This window comes from Ammospiza nelsoni, chromosome 4, assembly GCF_027579445.1.
Source record: "Ammospiza nelsoni isolate bAmmNel1 chromosome 4, bAmmNel1.pri, whole genome shotgun sequence".
NCBI lineage: Eukaryota > Metazoa > Chordata > Aves > Passeriformes > Passerellidae > Ammospiza > Ammospiza nelsoni.
In genome coordinates, this window is record NC_080636.1 from 56,216,487 (window position 1) to 56,243,801 (window position 27,315).

The 27,315-nt window shown below is 48.9% G+C and overlaps 1 protein-coding gene across 6 annotated transcripts; it reads left to right on the forward strand.

Annotated features, from left to right (window-relative positions):
* The first annotated feature begins 806 nt into the window (after positions 1-806).
* TMEM150C (transmembrane protein 150C) lies at positions 807-27,315 on the forward strand. Of its 6 annotated transcripts, none has more exons than XM_059469910.1 (9): positions 807-1,044; positions 11,462-11,594; positions 16,688-16,772; positions 17,787-17,840; positions 17,956-17,988; positions 18,091-18,158; positions 21,667-21,794; positions 24,474-24,651; positions 25,268-27,315. In XM_059469910.1, exons 2-9 carry the CDS (start codon positions 11,588-11,590, stop codon positions 25,474-25,476), a joined length of 762 nt encoding a protein of 253 aa, XP_059325893.1. In that variant the 5' UTR covers positions 807-1,044; positions 11,462-11,587; the 3' UTR covers positions 25,477-27,315. The 6 variants fall into 6 exon arrangements, with proteins under 6 accessions (XP_059325893.1, XP_059325896.1, XP_059325894.1 ...); XM_059469913.1 differs by having other exon boundaries at positions 16,691-16,772; XM_059469911.1 differs by lacking the exon at positions 807-1,044 and adding an exon at positions 6,212-6,261.

The window sequence follows — 27,315 nt, forward strand, 5'->3', positions numbered from 1 at the left end:
TCTCAAATTTTGTTTGTATTTTTGCATTTGTTTTGAGCTTTTTGCTCATTTGTTTTGATTTTTTTTAACAGTTGGGTCATGTTCTTTAGTGTGGTTTTCTCTTCCTCAGGATGATGTAGGGTCTGTGGGAGGCAGGAAGGGCCACTGCCATTTCCCAGGGTAGCTACTGGATCCATCCACTGTTGAATGAAGTGATGTAGGGAGGTTGGTAGGGTGGGTACTTGGGCATGAGCTGCATTTATTTCTGTGGATTTTGGCACTTCTGATTTGGTTTTGAAAGCTGGCTAGAGCTTTCTGAGCAGTGCAGAAGTATTGAGGGACTGCTGGTGGGTTGGTGGCTGGCTGTAGGCTGGACTCAACCAGTGCCTCTCTTCTGAGACCTGATGGTTTGGCAGTGCCTGACCTTGTGTTGTCTCTAACTCTGTTCCTGTCACCTTGTCCCATCTGGAATAACACCCCTTAGCAGTGGGAGCAGGGATTTGTCCTTTGCCCCCTGCACTGTTGTTTCCAGTGTTTCCAGGCTCTCAGCTCTGGCACACAGCAGGCACTGGATTGGTTTTAACTCTTTTCCCAGAACTGCTGGGGCCCTTATGAAATGCAGTGTTGGCTCTGGAGCTGTGTGCTCCTTCCAAGTAGAAACTCCCAAACAGGTCAGGTGCTTTCTGGCAGGGGTGGCTCAAGGGACCACTAGCCTGCCCTGGGACCTGGCACAGTCTCTAGAGGAGGATCTAATCTGCAAATTACAGCAGAGAGGAGGATTTAATCTCCAAATTACAGCACGTAATTGGCTCTGCAAACATTGATGAAACCCGCCCCCCATCACGGCTGTGCACAAACACAGCAGCCAAGGTGTGAGGTGAGGCCCAGGCTGTGGTGGCTGACTGCAGAGGACTTCCAGGCTCTGCAGAGAACTTCCAGGCTCCATCTGACCCCATCCCTGCTGTAGCAGGGCTGGGCTGCACTGGGGTAATCCCTGGAGCAGGAGCGATGAGCAAAACCTGCTGGCACTGAATTACGCCTTGAGGAAGACGCTGCAGGGAGAAGGTGAGTGCTGGTGCTGAAGAAATGCACCAGGGTTTGCATTCCTGGGGCAGGAGGGGTGGATTTCTGCTCTGCCCACTCCCTGCAGAGGCTCTGCTGCTCCCTAGTAAACCCTGGGAATGTCTGCATCCCTCTGCAGCTTGGAAGTGCAAGGCAACTGCTGTCCCCGGCTGGCAGCCAGAACAGCTTTCTAGAAATAAGCCCAGCAGATGGGAAATGTGGCCTGACTGCAGGAATCACATTCAGCTGCTGGGGTGGGAGGCTCCTAGGAAAAAAAAAAAAAAATAGATCTTCTAAAAGGTTTCCTGTGGCCACATAAGCCTGAGAATCCATGTAAGGCGGGAAGTGTGGTGGCTGACCTATGGGCTCTGGTTAGATGATATTTGGGGTATTTGCAGCTGGGAGGCCTCTCAGTTTGGAGGGAGGATAATGATCTATCAGCTCCCAGACAGCATTCCCAAAGGTTGGACTTGTATTACCTCGATATTTTCACCCCAAGGGTGTTCTATAGCTCTCCCCTTTAAGGGGAAAGGGTATTTGAACACCTCAGAACAGGGTGTTCACCATGTTCTGGCTCTTTATGGGAATCAAGGTGCAATTTCCCGTAAGATCTTATTTTAAAGGAAGAATGAAAAGCAAAACTGAAAGCAGAGCCCAGTGGGAAAGGAGGTGCCCATGTGGTGCCCAGCTCCCACAGTGGCTCTGGCATGGTTGTGCCTCGCCTGGGAGCAGAAACCTCTGGCAAAAACCTATACCAATCAGCACCAGCCCCACTAAACAGGTGAGAACAGGAGAAAAAACAAACTCCTGGGGTGCCCCTGCATGGGCAAAACTCCCCACTGAATGGTTTGGAGGCTTTTGCTGTTTAAACCACCCCTTGCACATGGGGTGTACTGCTTTTACAACTCCTGCTGCCCCATCCCTGAGGAGTTAAACCCTGATTTAGGCTATTTCTGAGAAAATAGCTTTAGGCTTTTTCTGAGAAAATGAGAAAGAATTCTCACCCTGGATTTCAGATAAGTGACTCCAGGAGCTGTGCCACTGCCTCTCCCCTTCCTGCACCAGCCATGGCCAAGATGGGGTTAAAGCCAAAAGGGCAAGGAGCCCCAGAGGTCCCAGTGCAGGTAAAGGCCCTGCACCACACAAGCATTTTAAAGGTAAATGTTCTCTCTCTCTGTTCAAGAGAAGTGGATGAGCAGCAAAACCTGCCTGCAGAACAGTAAAAAAAAAAATCCCCTTTTGCAGGACTTGGAAAATGATTGGAGGAAAGGCTCCAACGAGCAGCACAGATAAGAAATGTAGGTGAAATGGTGCTTGCCACATCTGCACAGCATGCCTGACCTTTGTATTCACTGTGGCTACCAAATTTTCCTGACTGACACGATTCCATTAGCATTTATAGCATGATAATAGGAAATAATTATTTTACTCAATCTACTCGATCTCATTATTCTTAAAAACAAACAAATAAACCAAAACAAAAACTCAAAACAAAACAAACAAACAACCCCCCCCCAAAATAACAAAAAACCCAAGCAAGCAAGCAAGCCAAAAAATGCCTTTTTTTTTTTTTCCCCCCCCAGCATTTTCTGTGCTTCATGCAGGACTGTCCTCCTACCAGAATACACACTCACTGGGGCCAGGCCACACCAGTCTGCAGCTCTCATCTGCATACACTGACACTGCAGGGCTTTTTCCCCAGAGTTCACACCCTGACTACAAGTCCTCTTTATCCCCTGTATTTGCTATCACGGCACTATATGGTTTTTACTTCTCTTTTCATGGAAAAAACGTATAATAGCTTTTCCATTTTCTCAGTTTCCTTTCCTAACATTCAAATGGTATTACTTTGCTGCAATTATATGGAATAGGTCTCTTGAATTTGCTGCTCCATTCCCTGATCTGGGTGAATTTTTCTCAAATGGGATCATGTGGGTGAACTGGGAGCAGCTTCATCTTGTAGGGTTGGGATCTGGAGATGCTTCTTAGGGTGAGAGAGTGCACCTTGCAGGTCACTGCCTCTCCAGCCACCCTGAGCACACCTTGTCAAAGCCAAGCCACAGGTGGGCTGGCTTAGGTGGCATCTGTTTATCAGCAGGGCATTTGGAGATGTGAAGTCTATCACAATATTTGAAAAGCTTGATAAAGGAACAGATGGCTTGATAGGAGATGATCTGACTAATGAAATGAGGGTTAACACTTCAACTGAGAAACAGTATTAACTGGTTCTTAACAGTTTTAATTGTTTTTAATACAAGCCTTGGGGTGTGGAGAAGCTCCAATGGCTGCTGCTGAATGGTCCCTGGGTCCATTTTCCCCACTGCTCCTCTTTCTGAGTGGGCAGCCTTTCCTGCCAGGCCTCACTCCACCTTTGGAGCAGACAGGAGCAGGACAGGAGGAAAAGGTGACAAATATATTTTCAGAAAACATGTATCTCCCAGAAATGAAAGCAAACTCACAGCAATTCCCTGTTTCATTTTCCTCATCCTTGTGTACCTTTTCCTCCCCCTAAAAAACCCAGTCCAGGATAACCACAGCCAATCTTCAATGGTAATTTCACCCTGGGAAGGAGAGCACTAGAGGGGCATGAGGTTGCTTTGCTTTGCAGGATGAGGATTGTGGGAGAGGGGCTGCTCTTCCCATGGTGTCCCATGAAGAAATCATTGTAGGAAATATCTCCAAGGACCCACATAACATCACCCCTTATGGCTGATGCCTCCCTGCATCTCTCCTGCCTCCTGCACTGGGTGGGCTCCAACACATGCTTGCTGTCCCCAGGCTGTGCCCTTTTTTCAAGCTGTGAGTTTTTAAATTTGTGATAGGTTTTTGGTGGGCCTGTCAGCATCATACGTTTCCCAGCACTCAGAGGGACACCATCTGCTCAAAAAGGAGCTGTGAACAAAATGTCTCAGACACTCAGAGTTTACCAAAAATGCAATTGCCTTAAAATCCCATATGGTGCATTGTTTCCCTTCCAGCATTGGCTGGCAGCAGAGGTGAAGTGACTAAGGCAGTTTCTGATTAGTTGCTGCATTTTCCTTTCTGGCCAAAATCGCTGGGGCCCAGCACAGCCACTTCTCACCTGTTTGTCAGAAGGTTTTCTTCAGCCTCAGCTGCTGAAAGCCAGAGGGTACTGGAACTCAAAGACCTCCCCTCTATTACTTTTAAAGTGAGCTTCCTTGACTCTTGCTGTCACAAGAAGCCTTGCAGGGAGGGATGTGTTTAATCCTGATATTTTAAGCATATTTTTTTCCAGGCACCCGATTTTTGGGCCTCTCTTGGTGACATGGAGGCAATAGCAGCTCCTTGCCAGAGGAAAGCCATGCCTGGAAGTCACTTGTGGCTCCTAAGTGTGGCAATGCCATGGGGCAGTGTCAGGTGCATGCAGAGGGGAAACTGGCCAAGATCTCTGGATTTTGTGGGGTTGCAAAAAAAGCAAATGCTGCAAGGAAACATTCATTAGTCCAGGATAACATAAGATTTGAAATACCAAAGCAGGAGGAATGTTATTTCAGCTCTAAAAATAGCCCCCTTGGCCTTTAAAACACCGAGAAGCATACACAGCCTTTCTGTGGGAGCATCTGTCCTCTCCCTTGATGATGCAGCCACTTTGGGAAGGGCTCAGGGGACCTGCTGGTGCAGTGCTTGCTCTGAGGATCAGCACTCTGAGGGGGTTTCAGTCCCTGGGGATCAGAGACATGAAATCTCTTCAGAATGTTGCACGAGGGCCAAAGCTGCAGGGTGAAGGAGTGTTGCTTGCTAGAAGGGCAGCCTACGAAATACCGATAGAACTCAGCTCAGTTCTGGGGGCTGACACGGATTTAGGCATCTGTCTGTTTTGTGTTGGTTCATAAGTGATGGCACCAGGACAAAATTTTGACTAAGTGCTACCTAATTTGGATTTTAGGAAAACAAACAAGAGAGTTGCTGAATAACATCAGTCATCTGACAGAGAGAGATGGGAGGAAGAGGAAAAAGATGTGGTAGCATTCACATTGACTTAATCTCATGAAGATCAGACAGGGAAGCGACCCCTCCACCCCAGGAAACTGTCCCAAATGGTTATCACCGAGCTGTTTTGCTGGGAATGTTTCTTCCCAAATTCCAATCACAGGGATACTTCACAGAGATCACAAAGCCTACCACCCAGCAGGAAAGTGAAAAGGGGTGAAAGAGGCTCTTCCTGGTGTTAGGAAAATTAATCCACAAACATCATTGGTTTATGTCCAAAAAGGAGACAGAGGAGTTCTTTCTGGCTTTATTCAAATAAAGGGAGAGGCCGTGGGGCATTCCCCTGGGACCTCTTGAATTTTTGGAGGATGCAGCCTCCCTTTTTAACCTGATTTTCTGGCTGCATTTCCCTTCTCTCTTTCCCCATTGCCTGAGGTACTTGAGAGGTACAGACTTCCCGATACCAAAGATTTCCCTCTAATGTATAACCCTCCCTTTTAATTTTTAATTCTTATGGAGTTTAGGGGTTCTTCTTCCCCATTGTTTCTTTCATCTCTCAATGTCTAATTTCATTTATCAGCAAACCTGAAGTTTATTTGTAAAAGCAAACATCTTTTTCCATTCATCAATCAGCGGAATCCTTCCCATTGTTCCTTTTATCTCCCAGAGCTAGTTTTATCTACCAGCAGACCCACAGCTTGTTCGTAAAGACAAATCCGCTATTCCTCTCACTGGGGTCTCTTGCTGCTAAGTGGCTGCTCCCCTGAGGCCTTTCCAAACCCCCATCCAGAGGGGCAGCATTCCCGGGAGGGCTGCGAGGGTTTGTGAGGCGAGCCCTCCCCGGCGCCTCGGGGGATCGGAGCAGAGGGGCCGCAGGCCGGGCAGGTGCTCCCGGCTCGGGAAGGGCAGGCACGGGGAGGAAGGCGGAGCAGGGACCCTTCGGCACGGCCGCACCGGGGGCAGCCCTCGGGAAGGGCAGGCACAAGGGAGGAAGGCGGAGCAGGGACCCTTCGGCATGGCCGCACGGGGCACAGCCCGCAGGCAGCGGCTGCACACGGGCCCGAGGGGTGCCCTGAGGGCCGGGGCGCTGCGGCCGCCTCCCCTCACCCCAGTCGCGGCGGTCACAGCGACACCTGGGCCCGTACAGCTCCGAGCCCCCGGTGGCCGCGGCGGCCGCGGGCCCGCCCGTCCGGGGCGGGGCTGGGCGGGGCGGGGGCTCGGACCAGCCCGGCCGCGGAGCCGGAGCCGGAGCCGTCCGCAGGTGCGCAGGTAGGAGCCGCTGCCGGCAGCGCCAGCCACCCTTCCCGTGCCGCTGTCGCCCCGCCCTGTCGCGAATGGTGGCCGGCGCCCCGGGCGCGGTGCCGTGCCCCGGAGCCGCTGAGGTGCGAGCGGGGCAGGGCTGGGCGGGGGGCGCCGCGGGGGCTGCGGCAGAGCCGGGAGCGCCGCGCTGCCCGTCCTGCAGCGCCCTGGGTCACACACGGGCCGGGTAAGGGGATTAGAGCCGCTCCAGCCAGGGCCCGGAGCAGCCGGCTGGGGAACGGCTCTCCCGGGTCATGGTGTCGGCATCCCGCCCGCCCGTGAATCCGGCCCTTCGCGCTGCGGGATGTGCTAGTGGCACAACTCGGCGGCGTCTCGGCCAGGCTGCTGCATAGGGGTCTGTGAAGGAGCTCACCTGGGCTGAGGGTGTGGGTGGGACAGGTCCTGCTTCCCCTGATCCTGTCGGGATGTCCTGTCAGAATGTGCAGGCTGTGTCCGGTTAAATTCCCTGGATGGAATTGAAGGTGTCGAGAAAGGCCCTTCGGCTGTGCTGGGGTGCCTCAGGGAAGGAAGGACCAGATCCTCTCTCTGAGTGATAGAAAGGTGCTGGGTGCCCATGTCCCAGGGGTGCTTGGGATCTCAGCCTTCGCTTTTAGTTAGTGCATCGTGCTTCTGCCAGACCTTTGATTCAGAGCCCTTAAGATATAGAGGTTGCAGAAATTATGAGTTAACCTTTCTGCCTTTTTGGTTTTTTATTTGTGGGGTTTTTTTTGTTTTTTTTTTTTAGTTTTTCTTTGTTTAGTTTTGTTTTTTTTTTTTTTTTCTTTTCAAGCAAAGCTGCTTGTGAAAGTGACCCTAGGGGTTGTCTGATCAACATTCACGCAGTCCTCATGGCATGGCAGAGCACACATGCATGGTTAATTAGGAATAGCTATTCAATATGGAGGAGGGCAGTGTGTGGAAGGTATATCCTGACACCCACTGCCTGTTGTGTCTTGCTCAAGCAGATGACAGTGCCTAAAAGAAGGGGGCTTGATTCTTGCCCACTTTCTGCCTTTGGGTAATGGGATGAAGACAAGGGACTCCTATTTGCTTGACAAATGTCTTGCTCCTGATTTCACTGCTGAACTATTTAAAGTCAAATTGTTTTCTTGTGGTTTATCCATGCCCAGCTGTCAGCATTTTCTGAACCTGGGTGCTGAAAGTGCAGTTGTTTCATTTCCCCTTTTAAGATTCTTTGTGCTGCAGTGTTTGCTTTTCAGATGCAGAGCAGGGATGTGTGCCTGGAAGAACATCAATGTTTTCAATGTTTTGGTTTTTTTTTTTCTTGGAAGAAATGTCATGTCTGTGGTTCTCTCTCTTCCCCCAGCCATATCCGGGCAGCCCGAGATTGCAAGATTGCAGTTTGGTCCAGCAGAGAGACTTTAAGGTTCCAGTCCTGCAGACCAAGCTGAAGCCATGAGCTGTGATTGCAGGTTAAGTGGGAGCAAAGAAAGCTCTGTGAGAAAAGAGAAAGATGATCCTAGGCAATATATTGGGAAGGATACCCTGGGATAGGGGGTTGTGGCAGGTGAGGAGGCTGCTGCTGCAGTGGAGGGCTTGGACCAGGACTCTCTGAGTGCACACTCCTCTGTGCCACTGATTTCCAGTGTGATGTCTCAGGGAGCAAATCACTGGCCTTGGTGTCTAAAATGGGAATAATTGTGGGCTTTTGCTGTCTCAAGAAGATTTGCAAAAGTCTCTCTTTACCTTAGGTCCCTGCAGGTTGCAGGAGAGGTCACCTGAGGTTCAGGGATGAGGGCAGGATGAGAGTTGAAAAGGAAGAGAACATTGGGAACAGGTGAAGAGAGAAGGGCAGAGTGAATGGGAGGAGAGGAAAAGACTGATGCAGCTCCAGAAACCATGAAAGGGACTGTTCAAACAGCTGTAGGTTACCTCACCTGGGGCTTATTGCACATTTTTAGTGCTGAGCTTGCTGCTGGATGCTCCTGCCTGCCAGGGAGAGGTGTGGGCTGCCTCTCCCATGGGGAGCAAAGGGAAGGGAGCAAAAGCCTGGAGGATGTGGGCTGATCTGCTGCAGTGGTGGGGAGAGTGTCCAGCATCCTCCCTGCAATTTCCTGAGCTGGGGCAGGTCCAGGTACTTAGGGAGAGAACTTCTGCTCTTGCTGTATTATTTGTTGCTTCCAGTGAGGAACCACTGGTATTAATAGTGGTGACTGCCTAAACCAGAAGAGCCAGTGGCCCTTCAGTTTTGGCACCGCAGGACTGCAGGAATGGGTTTTGTCTGGCCAAGACACTGAGGATGGCCACAGCTTTGTCAGAGAGATCCTCCCCAGTGTGGTCTTGGCTCTTAGAGGAGGTTTAATGTGGTCTCCTGCAGGAAAGTCTGCCTCTGAAAATATTTCAATAGACTTAAAAAGTAACAATCCCTCTGGATGCCTGCTCACACAGGCTTGGTCTCTGACAGCTGGAAGTTGTTCTCTTTTCCCCTCTGTCCCTTGTGTTTGCTTGAAGGGAAATGCTGTATGGCTTCCTACTGCAGCTCACCCAAACACCCTACAAACTGCAATTTATGGTTGTAGCAGCTTGAGACACTGGTAAACAAAGGAAATTAGTTCCTAAAACTAAGGAATGCTGGCAATGAAGTGGTGAACACCACAGGAATGCCTGTCTATGCTGCCTTACCTCCTACTTTGCCTCTCAGGGCAAATGATTTCCACAGGTCTAAACAGAGTCAAAAGACAATCCCTGTGCCAGAGAGGGCCACTTCAGTGGGGTGACAAGAGCCAAGTCATGGGTCCTGCATGTCCATTCCTTGCACCTCACCCTCTGGGCCTCTTTGCTGCTCCTCTGGGGCTTTGGTGGTTAATACCTGAAGAAGAGGACCTCTTTCTGTGGAGGAGGAGTAAGTCCTCAGGCTGAAGAGGTTGGTGAGGGAAAACTGTCCTGAGAAACAGTGTGCTCTGCCACAGTCCCTAACAGCTCAGAGGCCTTGGGTGTTTTCCCCAGGACAAGTTGCATTTACCAAAGGAAATGCTGCTCTGAGGGGACAGTACCTCTCTCCAAAAGTGTAGAGCTGCAAAGTGCAGTGAAGAAAGGAGCTTATGCATCCAAAAGGTGAATAGGAGAGGGGTGAAAGGGATAAGAGAGATGAAAGACTGGGTAATCAGGTGGGAGAAGCCCTGCTTACATGTGAAACTCTGTAGCTTGAATGTGTTTCTGTTTGACGGGGAAAAACCAGTGGCAGAGTAGAAAAGGCAGGGGAACCTGGAATTTTTCTGGCCTTACAGGGCGTGTACTGTCTCATCCATAAACTCCAGGAGAAGGAGACAATATGATCAGGAATAACGTTCTGCCAAGTCTGTTCCCCTGGGCTTGTCTGTTTTTCCTTACCTTCAAAGCTATTTGTAAGGCAACACTTGAAGTTTCACCTCCCTGCTAAGTGTTCTCTGCCACGCCCAACACTTACATTGTTTTCCTGATAATGGGACAAATCTTTGGGGCAGATTTCCTTCCCCCTTCTGATGTAATGTGTGTCTTGGCTTTGCTTGCTGGTGCACTTTGGAAATCATTGAAGACATTTGTAATTTTTGGAACTGTGGAGCAACTAAAACACCTTGATCAGTTTATTAATACCCTGTCAAGACCTCTGTACATTATGGGAGGAGAAGCACTCAATCTGCTTGTTGCTGCTTCATTAGATTGGGGTGGTTGAGGTGGAGGACAATCACTGGACAGCTGTCTGCTCAGTGACTCTGACTTCCTGGGCTTTGCCATAACATCAGCCTGCATTTCTGATTTCTGTATTGCTTGCAGAGCAAGGAGATGGTTTCAGAGACTCTTTGTTCACAGCACAGCTAAAGCAGGGAGAGCTTTGCTGGTTTTTTCTTTGGGTTTTTTTTGGGTTTTTTTGGGGTTTTTTTTTTTTTTGAGGAGATAGATAACCCTCCTCATTTTCCAGCAACTCTTTAGTTTGGGGCTTGGCTGGGAGTTTGAGGTAAGTGCCCTTCTCACAAGCATCCCAAACCAAAGGATTCTCAGGGGGAAGATATGCCCCTGTGGTCATGGTGGTGGTGGTGAGACTGTGAGTTTGGGCTGTGTTGAGTCTCTGCTAGAGATTTCCCCTGTGTCTCAGAGGTCTGGTGAAAGTGGCTCCAGTCTTGAGTATCTCTGTGTTAAGGAAACTTTGCTCTCTGACCACCCAGAGGCCGCTCTGTCAGTCACACTCCCACCACCCCAGGCTGGGATAGAGGCCCTTTCACAGTGGGTGGTTCCATAAAGCTGATGTGTGCCTTGCTTGACTCCCCACACACCCCACATTTGCAGTCAGACAGGTTTTCCTCACTGGCTGGATCTCAGGATTCCCACAGCAGAGTCCCAGGAGCCTGGAGCCTTTAAGGAATTTAATCGTGGTGCAGTAACACCATAACAGCTTGAATTGATGCCTTCAGGGGGACTCCCTGCACTGAGAAATCCCTGGCCTTTTATACCCTCCCAGTCTGTGTGCCCCTTCCAGTTGTGGTATTTAGTCTGGGGCCTTCTGACTGTTTATTTGGCTTCTGCAGAGTCTCTGGGTGACCAGCCACCCTTGTGCCACAGGTCTCCATGCCCTTTGCTGGGCAAAGGGTGGATGCCAGGTCATGGCCCCTTGCACATGGCTCCAGCTACCACCACAACCTGCAGCTCCCACTGCAGCTGCTCACCAAGCTGCCCCTTGTGTTCCTGAACATCTGCATTTGGAGAGAGTAAGGCATCAGCCCTGCACGCACTGGGAGGGCTCACTGGGAGCTGATTGTCACCTGGCTTGTGCAGCCCCTGGGGTCAGGAGGAGCTGGGGTGGCTGTGTCTTGCAGTGAGTGTTCCATAGCAGAATGGGATCCCTGGGGCAAGGAACACACAGCACCTGCACAATGCAGCCCTGACCTGCACAGTGCAGCTCTCCTCAGCTCACCCTGGCTGCTCCTGCCTGGTTTCAGTGCCTGCTGCCCCAGCTCCTCCTGTCTGAGCTGGATGTTTCCTCTGTCTTACCCAGCTCCTCTCTCTGCCTCCTTTACCTGTTTGCAGGCTGAGGGTCACGACTGCCCAAGCCCTGCTCATGGTATGAGTGGGACCTCATGGAAGTCAGTGTGATCTGGCACAGTTCCATGGGTCAGAGCCTGCAGAACACCCTTTAGTCCCGTGGTGGCAAACCAGATTAATTTTTCTTTTCTAGCACCCAGGAGTGTGGTCTGGAAGCGGGGTGTGCCTGGTTCCTGCAGCGCCAAATGCGAGACAGGCAGCCACAGCCCGCAGGAGTTGAGAGTCGGCGTCTCTGGCTGTAAACAGCACTGGTTGCTAAATGGCCTGTAAGTACTTACACCCATGTGGGACTGGGGCTGAAGGTTGTGGGGCAGCAAGAGGCACAAAACCAAGGGCACCTTCTGAAGTATGGTGGGATGCACTGGCCTCAGGGCCCAGCAGTGCTGCAGGAATATCTCTGGGTCAAACACAGTGGATATCAATATGTCCTTTACTGCCCCTGCTTTTTGGTGATTAGAAGGTTTCATTCCTTTGTTGCACTTGGCCCATCTCTGATAGGTTTATGTTGGCCAGAGCATTTCATTAGCACGCTGAATGCAGTGTATGAAATGAGACAAGAAACATGTACTGATGTTGCCATGGGTAAAAACATTGCCTCTCAACGTTGTTGCAGGATTCCTGAAGCATCTCTCCTGCTTCCCCCAGAGATGTCTTTACCTTTTCCCATTCCTCTTGTATAAATGAAATGAAAATGGCTTTTCTGCACATCTGTGAGATGGTAGGTGGGTACCTGGAGCAAGCAGAACGTCCTACCCTGCTGACAGAGGGGATCACTTCTTTTCTTGTTTCCCCACCATTTTGTTATGTATTTACAAGCCTCTGTCACATCTTATCTCTCTCATTGTGCACTCACACTGGAAACCTTGAGATAAGCCTGAAAACGCCCTGCTTTATTATGTTGGCATTTGTGACTTGTGGGTGGTAGGTTATGTAATGTGCTGGTTTGTATCCACTCAGTTACAGTGATTAGCTATCAAGTGACTGGGGTTATTTTTGCTTTTAAAAGCAACAGAGATCTATAGTGCCCCCCCAAAAAGACTGAATGTATTCGTTCCCCTTTGATTGTTGCTGACTGGCAGCAATTCTTTATGACTTGCTTTGTGTTTTGAACAGTGTCCTCCTTCTCACAGAGCTCCTGCCTTTGTATCTATTCTCTGAAATAACCCAATGGCCTGGTGCTGTGAAATGCAGGAGTGCTGCTCTGGCTTGTTATGCATTTCAAATGCATCTGCATGCTTTAGTCTTAAAAAAGATGTATGATTCTCTTAATGTGGTAATTTTGTCCTTCCTTACATTCATGTTCTCTGGTGAAAGGAACTTCAGGAGGAGCCTGTAACTTTGCTTGGCAGATGGAATTAAGATGTCCATATTAAATGAACCTTGAGCAAGCAGCAGTATATGTTTGGTGAGCTGCCTGCTGTAATTGAAGTGTGTACATTAGGGGAACGGAAGCTTAATTGGTTGAGGGTGTATAGCAGGGCAATGGTAAAAAAAGCAGAGCAAGCAGCTGACAGTCTAAGCAGATTTAGACATAAAAATGGAACTGGAGATGAGTAAGCTTGCATTGAGAGAAATTCTCAAGGCACACACCGGGGCAGTGCTAATGTGAAACTCTTTTCAGCTCTGCAGCCTGACTCAGATGGCAGCAGGAGCACACCTCAACAGGGGTTTTGCAGTGCTGGTGTGAGAGGTGTGTCAAGAGGGACTGGAAAACCACATGTGAGCTTTGGAGAAGGTGGGCTGGGTCAGCTGTGATACTGAAAATGTTTTGGTTGGTTTTGTGAGTCCATTGCACCATGAGGGCTTTCTGTGCCTGCCTGTGCAAGCCTCAGTGATGGAAGACCAATGGCTATGGGAAATGACCAACTGCCTTTTGGATGCAGTGTGGTTATTTGGGAGAACATGGGCTGTTGTTGCCAGCTGGAATTGACTGCTCAGATTTGGCATCACTGGACATGGCAGCAATGCAGAACAGAGCTGTGGAGAGGAAGTTTGGCTTGATGTCATCCCTGTGGAGCAATTAACTGTCAAAGAGTTTGTTTCTACATTTCCCATAAAGAATTTTGGTACTTTTTCCTTTCACTCTTGGCACTTTACTTTGGCTAAACTAGTGTGGTGCTGCAGGAGAGGATGATGTTTGGGTTCCTTGTTCTGTTCTTCCTGTCTGCTTTCAGAAGTGCATAGAGGTCTCCCAGCTTGAACATACAAACACTGGGGACGTCCCTGAAGAGGACAAGGCTGACCCAAAGGCAGCTGCTGACAATGGTGTCTGCTGAACACTAGTGCAAAGCTAGACAGGTTGGGCACATGTTCAGGGTTTCTCCTTTGGAAGGAGCTGGGATTACATGTGATTTTGTTCCTGGCACCTGAATAACACAGCAGGGAATAGTGAGGAATGTGCAGCAGCTGAGCTGTGTTTTTAAACCATCCTCTCCCCATGTGGAGAGGCTGAAACATATCCAAGCCATGGCCAGCATTAAAAGGTGTTGCTGTTTGAGGACATGGAGGAAGAGGACCCTTCTTTCCTGTTTTTGGTATTTCATCTGTCAGATGCAGGTGGCTTCTTTCTTTTTAACTGGCTGCAATTAGGGTCTCTGAGCTATGGAGCTGGCTTCCCATCAGGACACTGTGCTCTGCACTGATTGCTCCTTTACTATGCAATGATTTCAGATGTCATTTTCTGTCAGTGGCTGATGGAAGGGGACTCAGTGTGGCACAGTGAATATTAAACAGAAGGCTGTTTTCCAAGGAGATGGGTCTGTAGCCATATTGCTCTGACTCTGAGGAGGTTGGGCACTAGCCTTGGCCTCGCTCCATTTTAGAGCTCAGCACAAAACAGTGGTTATCTCGACAGAATTCTCACATTTCCCCACTTCTGGTGTGGAGTCCATGTCCCTGTGTGCTGCCTCTCTGCTCTGCCTGGGGGAAAGCCCTTGCCAGCTCCCTCTGTGCACGACAGGCAATGCTGAAATAGCTTGTGAAGGCTGCTGCTTCCATGCTGGGAGGTGGAGGAGCTGCAGGAACCCAATATGAGGACAGGTCTTATGGCTACTGTTTGCTTTTATTGTGTAAATGAAACTTCTGTGCCTTTCCAAGGGTGAAGGGTAAATAATAAGATGTGCCAGCCCCGATATGAAAGAATTGTGTTACCTTGGCTCAGTCCAGCCACCACCAGAGACCAGAGGAGAGTCAGGCACAGCAGTAATTACCTTGCAGGGCAGACAGGGGCTGGAACAGGAGGTGGTGTTACCTGCCTGCTCCCTTCAGCCAAGGCAGGAGGGGGGAATCTGGCCCCAGTTATCACAGTCTCCCTTGTGAGGGGTGCTGGCACTTGGGCACTGTGCTCCCAGAGGCTGTCAGGGACACGGTTCTGTGGCAGGTGGGGCAGCTGCCACCTGGAGGTGGTCCTTGAGATTGCTGTCATGGGTCTCCCAGTGCCACCCAACACCAGCTAAGGAATGCTGCTGCAGTGCTGCTGAGCAGCAGGAGGAAAAGGCAAGGGCAGCACTCCATGGAATAGCTGCAAGCACAACAGCAGGAGCTGTGCGGGTTATAGAAATGTGAGATGCTGTGTCTCCTGTGCTGGAGGAGAGGAATAGAAGTGAGATGGGAAATCTAGTCCTTCTTGCTGATAATTTCTTCTGATCTGTTCGCTGTGCTAAAGATCTGTATGCACACTGGAGCTGCCTGCCTTTTAAATCAGCATGTTTAATACTTGCATCATTTCATGCTCCTTGTCTGCAGTTCTCTCTGCTCACAGGTCAGAGAAGAGATCATATCTGCCTGCTTTTCTGCGTCTTTTAAGGTTTGGAATTCAGCCTTATCTTACTCCAGGCTGTCTGCACAAACAGCACCAAAACGTGGTCTCGTGGCTTTGTGCCAGTGAGGTGTGATCTGGGCACTGCCAGGGTGTTGTTTTGTACCCCTGCTAGGCCATTTGCAGGGAGCACAAGATAGCTGACCTGTAGAGGTGAGAGTGCCATGGCTTCTACAGAGTGTGGGGAGCCTCACTCCAGCTCTTCAGCCTCAGTCCCAGGGAGGCAGGGCAGGAATCGGTGCCTGGGACCCCGAGCAGTCCAGCCAGCGTGTCCTTGGCAGCTTGGGGTGCCTTGGGGGAGCTGGGGGCTGCTGTGACATGGGGAGGGTGCTGACTCTTTTCTAGGTCTTCAGAGCAGGGAGGAGACCATGGCTCTATGCTGCAGGTGTAGGAAGGCCAGGGGAGTTGAGAGGAGGAGGATGACAATGTGGGTCCTTTCTTCTGTAGGGCAGAGGGATGTGGTCATGGCTTTAAGGACCTGGATGAGGTAATTGAGCTGCAATGCAAGCAGGCTCCAGTGAGAGGCTGTCATCTCTAAGTTGTCCTGGCACCTCAGCGTGCCTCACTTTCTCCCTCATGCCATGTGGGTGCTGATGGGGAATGCCTGCCCTGCAGCAGGGAGGGGGCAGAGCACAGGGACACAGGCACTGCTGCCCTGGTGAACGTGAAGCTGGAGCTGTGAGCCTGGTGTTGTTCCCCTCTCTTTGTGTCTCTTGGCTGTGCTGCTGCCTGGAGGAACATTTATGGGGGAGGACAGAGCATGAGAAAATACTTGATCCATTATCAAAGGACTCTCATGGAGATGCAGGACTCTCTGTGTCCGCAGCACAACAGCGCTCCTGAATTGCACAAATTACAGGGACAGCCCCGGCATTCCAGATGCTCGTCCAGCATGATCTTGCCTGGAGGACAAACGCTGTTCCTCGGGAGGCGCTCTCCGCAGCATCCTCACGCCACATGCAGGATTTCACCGTGCCTGCATGTCCAGGGCTGATGCTGCTGGCAGCCTCATCCCGGCTCCCGACAGCGCTGGGAGTCGGCGCTGGAGCTCGGCTCTGCTCTAGATGTGGCCAGACACTATTTTTAGCTGCTTGCTGTGGCCAGGATGGGAGCTGGTCGTGCCCTTTGTGGGGATGATGCCAGCACGGGCATCCCTCTCTCTCCATGCTGCAGCTGAGGCTGTGTGTGGAATCGATAATGATCCCGGGTAGGAGGCTGCCTTGCCTTGTGCGTGTGGGAAGTAGCAGGGAATCAAAGCTGCAGGTCTTGTGGTCACCTCGCACAAAATCCTTGAGAGAAGTGCTTTGAAAACCACTCAGATTCTGTAGGTGTGGTTGAGAAGTCTCCCGCTGCAGGGCTCAGTGCCTCGGTTGTTCCAAACCGCGTGGAGGATGCTGCCTGCGGGCACAGCTTAACCCCTTGTGGCCATGAGCAGCTCGGTACCTCGGCACTGCCGTGGGATGCCCTTCCTGCTCTCAGAAGAGGGGGCTGAGGAGGGTGGGTGCCTCAGCCCCCTGTTGTTACATTGTTCTTTGTTTCTAGCAGGTATGGATGGAAAGAAATGCAGCGTGTGGATGTTTTTACCTCTCGTCTTCACCCTGTTTACATCAGCTGGATTATGGATAGTGTGAGTTATCTCCTGCTGGTTATCTGGGAGGCTGCTTCTCATTAAGGAGAATCTTTTGGGGATGCTCTGCCCTTGAGCTGCTGTGGGGCTGGGAAGGCACATGGTAGGGGCAGGGGCCAGTCTGTGCCACTTCATGGATTGAAGCATCACATTTTTATCCCTGAGTTTCTGTGCTCCCCAGGCCAAGCTGCTGACCTCGCCTTCTTCCTGGTGTGTGCTACTGGGAGCTGCTTTAAAAGAGACAGCCAAAAATGTAAAATTTTCCTTTAATTACATTTTCTTTGAATGACTCAGCAGAGCTCTTGGAGAAACACTGAAGCCCTGCTTTGGGGTAGAAATTCAAAATCTGCAGCATCCAGCACCACACTGAAAATCTGCCAGCAGCTTAGTGCTGACACCTCACTTTCTCCCTCATGCTTCTTACCAAAATGCACATAAGACATGCACCTCCCTGAGCTGGGCTCTCTCCAAGCATGCAGGCAAATGACTGCAGCATGAATTTGGGAGTGAAAAATGTGTGATCAGCAGCTGTGCTCAGGCTGAGGAGCAGTTGTGTTATAGGATGTGGCTTTGGCCATGGTCTATGGATGCTGTTTTTCAGCAGCAGGGGCAGCTTAAGCCTTTTGTCTGACCTCTACTGCTTGCTGTTTTTCTCATCCCATCCCCTCTCTATTAAAACTGCTTTTGTGGATGGAGTACCATAGTAAACCTGATGAATCAAAATGACTCAAAGTAAAAATGAAAACATTCCCCTGGCTGGTTGTTTTTAAAGCAGCTCAGTTCAGTGACCCTGTTTGTCTACTCAACCATGCAAACCAGATACAACACAAAGGAAGGCACATGGACTGAGAAATAATAAAACTGCCTGCTTGGGCAGAGGAAAACACAGGATCCTCCAGCAGATCCTGTCAGTGGGCTTGAAACACTTAATGTGTTGTTTGAGTGATATTTAGAATGGAAGCTAGGATGAGGTTTCTCACTATTTCCTTATTTCGTTTCCCTTTTTCTTGACAGGTACTTTATAGCAGTGGAAGATAACAAAATTCTCCCACTAAGTGTACCAGATAGGTAAGAGCTGTTTGTGGGCTTTATATTCAATCACTTTTCTTTGAAATAATGAAACAATAACAGCAAAAAGGGAAAGAAAACCTTGAATCTTTATTCCTGTTCCTGTGTCTCTTAGGAAACCTGGTCCCAAAAGACCGCCTTATATAAGGTAAATGAATTATTTTCTTCCAAGTACTGCTCTGGTTCATGTGTCTCTGTTTATGTGTCTCTGCCATCCTGGAGTTACAATGATACACTTTATATTTTCAAGTATTGCAGGTGATGCACCTCCTGCAAGCTGTGTGTTTAGTCAAGTCATGAACATGGCAGCATTTCTAGGTAGGAACCACAACTGGAGTTTCTTTCTTTCTGTTTGTTTTAAGAGTCACTGAAACTTAAGTAATATCCTGTACATATTCTTCTTGAATGTGATGATGTGACACCTTTTGAACTGTATGTTTCACTGCTGCTTCTTTCTATTGCAAAGAAAGAAATGTGACAGGGGAAATGCAACCTCCAGACTGCAAATCTGTGTCGTGGGAGGCGTGATGGTAGGTGACTGTCTTGGCCTTGGTGATCGTGAAATGGTTGAGTTTAGAACTTCTGCTGTAATGAGAAAAAAGGAATTTAGGGAATCAAAGGAGAATTGATCTCCTAAATTTCAAGAAAGCAAGCTTTAGGCTCTTCAGGGAGGTACTTAGCAGAATATCTCAGGAATCTGCTTTTGAGGGTTTAGGTGTCCATGAGTACTGGTCAGTGTTTAAAAACCACCTTTTAGAAGCACTGGAGCAGGCAACCCAGCTGTGTGGGGTTGTGCTCAAAGAGGGGGGCAGAAGCCCAGCTTGGCTTAAGAGGAGAAAGCCATTATGTGGTCTGTGGGAGAGAGGTTAGGCTTTGCAGGAAGATTGCAGAGCTGTGGTTTGTATATGCAGGGAGAAGACAAGAAAGGCCAAAGCTCAATTTGATTTAGAACTGGCCAGAGTTGTTTCAGACAACAAGAAGAGTATTCTGTAAGTATGTCAGTGGCAAAAGGAGGCCTAAAGAAAATGTTGGACAGATACTTGTTAAAGGCTGTAACCTGACTAATAGGAATGAAGAAGAGCAGAAGGCATTCAATGCTTTTTCTGCCTCAGTCTTTAATAAAATGTTGATTTTATTAAAGACTGGACACACTTGTCCAGTTCTTGGGGTTGAAGGACTACAAGACTGGGAGCAGTGACTGTCCATTTGTAAGCACTGGGATTGTCATGGGCCAGATGTGTCAGCTGAATGCTCACAAGTCCCTTGGTCCTGGATGGGATTCATCCCAGAATACTGAAGGAGGCAGCGAATGTTAGGGCAGGACCCCTCTCTATCATCTACCAAATGTCTTGGGATTTTGGGGAGGGCCTGTTGACTGGAAGACAGCCAGTGTTATTCCAGCCTAGGAGAAGGGCATGAAGAAGCACTCTGAGACCTACAGAGCTGTTGGTCTAACCTCAGTTCCTGGAAAAATGATGGACAAGATGATATCAACACATTTAAAGAATGATGCGATCACCAGGCACAGTCAGCATGGGCTCCCAAAGGGAGAGTCCTGTTTAAGAAGTTCAGTATCTTTCCATGATAGGGCCACACACCTGGTGGATGAAGGGAAGGTGTTGGATGTAGCTTTTCTGGATTTTAATAGGGCTTTTGACACTGTCCCTCAGCAGCCTTCTGGAGAAGTTGTGCACCTGTGAGATGATCGGGTTCACAGTGCACTGGGTGAAGAACAGGCTGAAAGACAGGGCTCTAGAGAAGCCCCATCTGGCTGCCATGCAGCCACCAGTGCTGCCCCTCAGGGCTCAGTTCTAGGGCCTGTTCTGTCCAATATTTTTGTCAACGATCTGAATGAATGATGTGAAGGCACCATGAGCAAGTTTGCTGGTGATCCCAAACTGAGAGGTGCTGTTGACTCTCCTGAGAAACCAGGTGCCTTTCACAAGGAACTAGATAGCTGGAACATTGGGCAGTGATTAACGGGATGAAATTAAACAAGTCTAAATGCTTGTTTAATTTCATCCCATTAAATGACAGAGTAACACTGGGCTCAAGTATAGATGGAAGAGGATGCAGAAAGGGAGGTGTGGATCTCTTCCTCCTCAGATCCAGAGGCAGGACATGGGAATGGTTCAAAACTGCTCCAGGAGGAGTTTAGACTGAACATTAGGAAGTATTTTTTTACTGAGAGAGCTGTCAAACACTGGAATATGATTCCTAGTGAGATGGTTGATGCCCCAAGCCTGTCACTGTTTAAGAAGTATCTGGACAATGCCCTCAATAACCTGCTTTAACTTTTGGTCAGCTCTGTGTTGGTCAGGTAGCTGAATTTGTTGATTGTTGTAGGCCCCTTCCAACAGAAAGAATCTATTCTGTTCTTATCTCTTCTTTGTGGGTAAAGTCAGTCTTTCCTCTGCTGTATTTGTGTACTTCTGAGAGCTGTTTTTAGCTTGTATCTCTGACCACCTTAGTTATGTCAAAGCTAAAGGAGAGGAAAACTACAGAACCATGCTAGAAGTATGGGAATTACTGAAATTGAAAATACCATTGTTTTGCTGGGAATGCTTTTAATCCCTTTTTGTCATTCCCATCAGATTTTAGAAGAAGATCACATCATTTCAGGAGTCTGTATTGCAGATACAGAAATTAAAAAGTTCTTGTACATGTGCTTGAGTAGTCACAGGTGGCTGTCCCAAACAACTGCCTGGGGATAGAAAATATAAATCCTCTTTTTGGGGTGGAACAAAGTTCTCATTTTTAAGGATTTGGAGTGGATTGATTCACTAGAGTAATTGTGAGAGAGTAAATTCAACTGTTTTTGCAGTTTGGGTAATTTTCACTTACAATGCCCTTATTTTCCAAAGCCATGTTTTCAGTATTGTACCAGGGATAATATATTTTCGATATTGTACCAGCACTTTTGTGGAAAGTGCAGATCTAATTTGCTAAGGTGAGCTATTTACAACAATATGAGCTACTTGCTATTGATTTGAGCATGAGCATAAGAAGGTGTTTGCCAGCAAGCAAGCAAATTTTCCTGTTCAACTAAATTGGTTTTTAGTGGTCTGGCTTGAATCACATATGAAAGCCAACTGATTGCCTGGCTTTCTGTGTTGGTCCATGCACTATTCACTAGGGAGGGCAAGAATACATAATTTGAGTATCTTCTGGGGTTGTGCCATATCATATGATGTATGAAATATCATATCTATCATGTATCATATACCACAGTGCTTGGGGGAGTTGTAATAAATGTTATTCCAGTCCTCATGGAAAGTTAATGCAACATTTTGGCTCATGTTTGTGGCAACAGAACTTGTTCCAGAGGAGGAGAAAAGGCAGTGGACGTTATGGCAAACCCTGAATAGAAATATGTATGGCAAACCCATATAGAAATATGTATGTGCCATTCACATGTATTGAATACAAGTGGGGTTTGACATCTGTCCTCCAGCTGAGCTCAGCACTTGTGAGTGGAGTGAAGCAATGCAAGTCCAGGTGCCACTAAGTGAATGCATGGTGTGCATGTGATGGACTGTGTGCTGGGAGCTTCACAGGCAAGCAGGAAGGTGTTCTTTCCCCCAGAAAATTTGCAGACAAAGCATAATGAGAAAAGGAAGCCTGGATCTTGCTGTGGCTGGATTACAAGAGAAATGCTTCCTGTGCTTAATCTTGTCCCCGATTAAGTAGGAGGGGGCTGTACAGAAGCACAAAGCTTGCCAGCCTGCAGGTAGAAAGAGGAGGAGGGGGCTGTGAGGCCCCAGGCAGGTGTTTGGTGCAGCAGGTTCTCCCTACTGATGTCCCCTGCCTTGTGTTTCCTTCCCAGCGCTTGTTGTGGCTGTCCTGCGCTTCATTCAGCTGAAGCCCAAGGTGCTCACCCCGTGGCTGAACATCAGTGGCTTGGTGGCTCTGTGCTTGGCCTCTTTTGGGATGACCCTGCTCGGCAACTTTCAGGTACTGCTCTGCAGGCTTGGACTGCTCTGTCTGTGATGTGACTGCCCCGCTTTCCTAGCGGCTCTGCTCGGGTCTTTGAGCCAGCTGTGATGTGAGCCTGGGAAAAGCACCAGCCTGTGGCATTCACATTCTCTGAAAAAATCCCTTCATCCAGGATTCTTCTCCTGGGAAGCTGAGAAGCCTCAGAGAAAAGGAAAACAATTCTTATCTCATTTGCTTCTCCTGTGTTGTGCTCGTGTGAAATGTGTTTGGAGATTGTTTACCCACAGGAGATTGTTTCATTGGATTCTGGTGTGAGTTGTTTTGACTCTTTGGCCTACTGGGGCCAAGCTGTGTCGGAACTCTGGAAAGAGTCACAAGTTTTCATTATTATCCTTTTAGCGTTCAGTAAGTATCTTTTCTGTATTTCTTAGTATAGTTTCATATAGTATTCTTTAATGTAATATAGTATTATAAAGTAATCAATTAGCCTTCTGAGAACATGGAATCAGGTTCATCATTCCTGCCTTGGTTGGAGCAGTTCCCAGCTAATCCAATACCAACCCTCCCTTTACCTGCTCTGCCACCTCTATTTGCCACTTGTGAGCTGAGATGAAGGGCCACAATCACTTTTCACGTGTCTCCAGCAGGGTTTGCACCTGCACGCTTAGACCTGACCTGCTGAGAGCCTCAGCAGGAGCCTCCTGAATCTCTTGAGCCCTGCGAGTCGGCACACATGGCCCTGGGTGAAAGGGCTGAGCGGGAAGTTTGTGGACACATCTGTGCAAACTTATGCACAAATGCCCCTACAAATTTAGCAGACAGCTCAATGTCCTTCTTTTAAAACACATGTTGCTTTAAATCCACCTCCTGCTGATCCTCAGACCTGCCAGGAGAGGGACACAGCAGAGGAGTGCCAGGACTTCTCTGGATGTGTGAGTGAGGGCCCTCCATTCCCCCTCTGTCCTGCAACGCTATAGCAGCAAACATCTGCCACATCTGTAGGGGTGGGTGTCCTCTGTGATCACCATTGTGTCTGTCAGGGCTGCATGAAGATTGAGGTGTTAGAGTCAGTGGGGCTTGGGTTGGACTCTGAGGCTCTGTCTCTCACTGGGGTGCACATAATGACCCCCAGTAATGGCAGGAACTGAGAAAGGCCAGTGCAGGCTGGCTGCTTCCCAGTACAGAAATGGTACTTGTTTTGTGAAGGGTGAGGAGGATCTCTTTGGATTATACAGTTATTGAAGGAACTTGGTGTCCTTTACAGTTGACTTTTTTTTTTTTTTCTTTTTGAATAAGGTGTGAGATAATTTGACTTTTATGAACTTGGTCTTCCTAACTCCACAGCACAAGCCCAAAACCCAGGGTCTTGTTTTTTCACAAGAGCTTTCCAGCTAGGAATTATGAAGCCTTTGTAACAGCTTTGTCTACCTCTGAGAAGAGTATTTCTAGTACAGTCACTAGGAAATGGTTTCAACTTCACTTTCCATTTTTCAGTCTTCAGAGCAAATAATTCTAATTTAACAGCAGATGCTTTGAATCTTGCCTGGCTATAAATTCTGATTATTCTGATATCTGATTCTAACTATCCATTCCATGTTAGTTACCTAGATCTTTTGCCAAACATGAAAACATGCTGTAATGAGACCTTAATCTATGCCTCTCCCTGCCTGACTGCTGAGCCAAATGTGGCATTAAATCATATTTCTGGAAAATTATGCATTGGGTGTTTTAGAGGGACGTTATAGCTGTGAGTCCCTTGCAGTGCTGACTATCTTGGGAAAGGCAACTCAATCCCATTTTTGCCTGAATGATTATTTGTACCTACTCTTGAAAGAAATTCAGGGTAGAGAGGAGGGGAGATATCAGTGGAGGCACAGCAGCTAGATTGTTGTCCTGTAGATTGTGTCTTGTTTGATGGGTATTTGTTAAATCATCAAACAGGAATTAAGGCTGCAGGGAGAAGTTACAGACTGGTGGTTTCTTTTCTAGAAAAGCCTCAGAGGCAGAGGGAAAATGGAAATTGTGTGGCTTAAGTCCATGCTGGACTTTTTGAATGGAACTACATCCTCAAGGAATATTTTTGCAGATTCTTGCTAGTTGAACCTGGCTGTCATTTTGCCTTGCAGTGTTGCACAGTTGGAGCCCTGTGGGACAGGGCAGCCCAAGGAACAGGGAAACACTGGCACTCCAGAGAGGTTGGGTTCATGTTGCCTCAGACCCCAGTGGCCCAGGATTTGGTGCAACTTGCCAAACCAGGATGGGCAGAAGAGGAAATTGGAGGAACTTGCCAAACCAGGAGCATGTATTTGTGTTTTGGCTTGTGCTAGCTCAGGGGAGTGCCAGGGCTGGCACTGAAGGTGCACAATTTGCATCCATTGCAGAGAGCTGTACAAGACCCACAGTGGGTTGTCCTTGCCTGCCCTGGCCATCCCTTCGAGCCAAGGAAGAATTTATTTCTGAGCTCTGCATTTGTGAGTCTTGTCAGGGAGCTGTGGAGACAGTCCCCAAGCAACTGCATTTTCCACAGTGCTCTTGGGCTTTGGGCAAAAGATCTGCTTGACTGTGACAGCTGTCAACTCACCTTGGTTATGTTGCACCTTACCCCTCTGCCAGAAGAAATGATACATCATCTCAATCCAGTTAGCTCTCAGATAATTCCTGTTGTGTCCAGGCAATCACTGCTTTGTTTGTTGCTAGCTCTCCAATGATGAGGAGATCCACAACGTGGGCACATCTCTGACCTTTGGCTTTGGGACACTGGCATGCTGGATCCAGTCTGCCCTCACCCTCAAGATCAACCTGAAGAACGAGGGGCGGAAAGCTGGGATTCCACGGGTGGCTCTGTCAGCCAGCATCACCCTCTGCGTGGTGCTCTGTATCCTTTTGTCCTGCTCCCCAGGAGGCCAGGTATTGTGTCTGTGCTGCAGCAGCTCTTCTCACACCTGTCCTAGGATCTCAAAGCATTTTGGAATGCTAATCAGTCTGGCTTCATGGCACAATCCAATGTGTAGAGTGATGCTTCCAGATTTCACAGAAAGGGACAGTTTTTCAGGTGATCTAAACAGAAGGAAATATTTCAAAGTGTGTATTGAAAGGTGTTCCCACTGCCTGTGGTGAGTGCAGTGATCTGATCCAGTTTCCACTGGGAAGCTCCTGGCAGGTACAGACCCCCAGCCAGGTCCCCACTTGCTGGCTCTGGATGCTCAAGCAAATCCTGACTTCTCTGCACCTGAGTCTTCCCCTCTGTAAATGTTTATCACCCTGATCTGCCATCAGGAAGCCCTGGTCTGCATAGGAGAGCTGCTGTGCTCCATGGGCATCATTGGACACCTGACATCCCTTTCATCTCTAGCATCACATTCACACTCTCCTCAGCATGGCTGGATGGGTGGGTTTATCCAGGTGACTTTGCTCAGATTTTTTTCCCTGTTGGCTTTCAAACTGGTTGGTGTCTCTGCTCCCACTTGTTCTCCTTGACTTCCCTCTTCCAGATTTCATCCTTATGGCCCAGGGCATTCACATGTATGCTTCCAGGATCCAGTGGGGCCTAGTGATGTGCTTCCTGTGCTACTTTGGCACCTTTGCAGTGGAGTTCAGGCATTACAGATTTGAGATAATTTGTTCTGAGTACCAGGAAAACTTTCTGAGCTTTTCTGAAAGCTTATCAGAAGCCTCTGAGTACCAGACAGATCAGGTGTAGCCTGTCCTCTGGCAAGGGGGGAGGGGGGCAGGTGGGGTCTCATGGGTGAAACATGACCTCATTTACACTTTTTTGATGAGTTTCTTTCCATGTGCAATCATGATGGCGTTGCCAAAGGGCTCTGAGGGTGGCTGTCTCACCAAGAGCCAAACAAACAGAGGTGTCTGCTGCAAGAGGAGTGGGTCCATCTCAGTGGCAGCGTGAGAGTGCACAAGCTGCTTAGTTTGTGACTCTGTGTGGCTGTCACACTCCTGTTGCTCAAAACATTCAGCAGCCCCTCTGAGACTGGTCCTGCTCAGCCCACCCTGCAGAGAAGGAGCTGAAGGAAGCAGACTTCTAACAGCAGTCTTCAGGAGCCACCTGCTCCCGAGTCACCAGACTGCATCTTCCCTGTGTTTCCCGGGTTGTTTCCCCGGCTGCCAGCCGGGGGAGCTTGGTAGGGGGAGCAGCAGCAGCTGTTTCTCCAGAACCTGGAATCAGACACAGAAGACCCCAGTGGACTGGCTTTCATGGCAAGCAGGCAAAGCAGCGAACGGTAAATCTGGGTTTGGAAGGAGCTGTGCTGTGATCAGGAAGTGAGACTTGGCTGGTGCTGCTTTGTGGCCAGGCAGATCATCCCCAGGCCAGAGGGGTGACCCTGGGATGCTGTGCTTGGCTTCCTGGTGGGCACTGCTGGGAGTGAGGTGCTGAAATGAGGTGAGAACATCTGTGTGCCCTGAAGACAACCCAGAAGAGGCTGCTTCTTCCATGTGTAGTGCTTCCACCACACATTGTGTATAGTATTTCAAAAGCTTTTTTTAATTTTTTTTATGTTCACTGAGGGGGAAAACATTGTGTTAGAGACACCGGGCTTGTCGGCCATGAGAACAGTACCAGTGCTTCTGGGCACAGGGTTTGGTTTTGCTCCTTGTGCAAGCCAAACTTCAGACATGCTGGTTTGGGCTCTGGGCCCCTCAGTGTGGCCAGCTGTCCTGAGTGGAGCCTGCTGCAGGTTTAAATGGGCTTCCAAGGTGCCGGGAGGGAGTTCTGGCACAGAGGCTGGCTGATCTGCCTGAGGGCTGGAGGTGCAAGGGAACAGCAAAACCAGAAGGGCTTCTCCCTCCCTAAAGGGAGGTTTCCAAACAGAAGGTCTGTTTTCAAAGGAGCTCAAAACCTGATTTTGCGAAAGCTTTTGGGTAGAGGAGTGATGGGAGTTGCTTCTCCCCATGGCTCCTATTTTCCTCCACAAATCAGGCTCAGCTTAGGTTTACATCTTGTCTGAGCTGCAGGAAAACAAGCAGAAATTAAAATGGTAGGAAAAGGTGCTTGAAGGGGAACTTGTACTGTTCTGTGGCATTTCTGACAGAGAAAAGGCAAAAGGGCATTCAGTCTTCTGCAAAGGTCACAGGCCTCTCCTGAGAGGAGAAACAGTTGAGCCAAACTGTGTGTTAAGTAGAAAGCTTTCAGCCAGCCCTTTCTTTTCTGTGCACCAAAACTTGTTCTCAGGCAGCTGTTACAAATCCAGAGGATTTTTGGCCAACAGAGGGTTGTTGTGGATTGCTGAAGGCTTCCTCCTTGTAGCAGTGTTATGAGTGGAAGGCTTTCCCAGGAGGATGTGCTGAGAGTGGCCAAGGACACAGCAGTGTGAGGTGCCAGCTCCCATGGGGCTCATCCAGGGAGCTCCTCCTGGGCAAGGACAGGAGGGGACAGTCTGGAGAACATGCAGGTGGGATCCTCTTGCACTGGCACACACTCAATCCATATGGAGCACAAAATAGCAATTTGTTGTAAGGGTGTTCTACTGTAAATAGTCCACTGTGTCTTTTTTTCCCTGATTAATTAATACTTTCATTTTTTTAT

Coding starts and splice junctions, on each gene's coding strand:
- TMEM150C (XM_059469910.1), top strand. Junction 17,989..18,090: donor AAAAGACCGCCTTATATAAG/GTAAATGAATTA, acceptor TATATTTTCAAG/TATTGCAGGTGATGCACCTC. Junction 18,159..21,666: donor GAACATGGCAGCATTTCTAG/GTAGGAACCACA, acceptor TTTCCTTCCCAG/CGCTTGTTGTGGCTGTCCTG.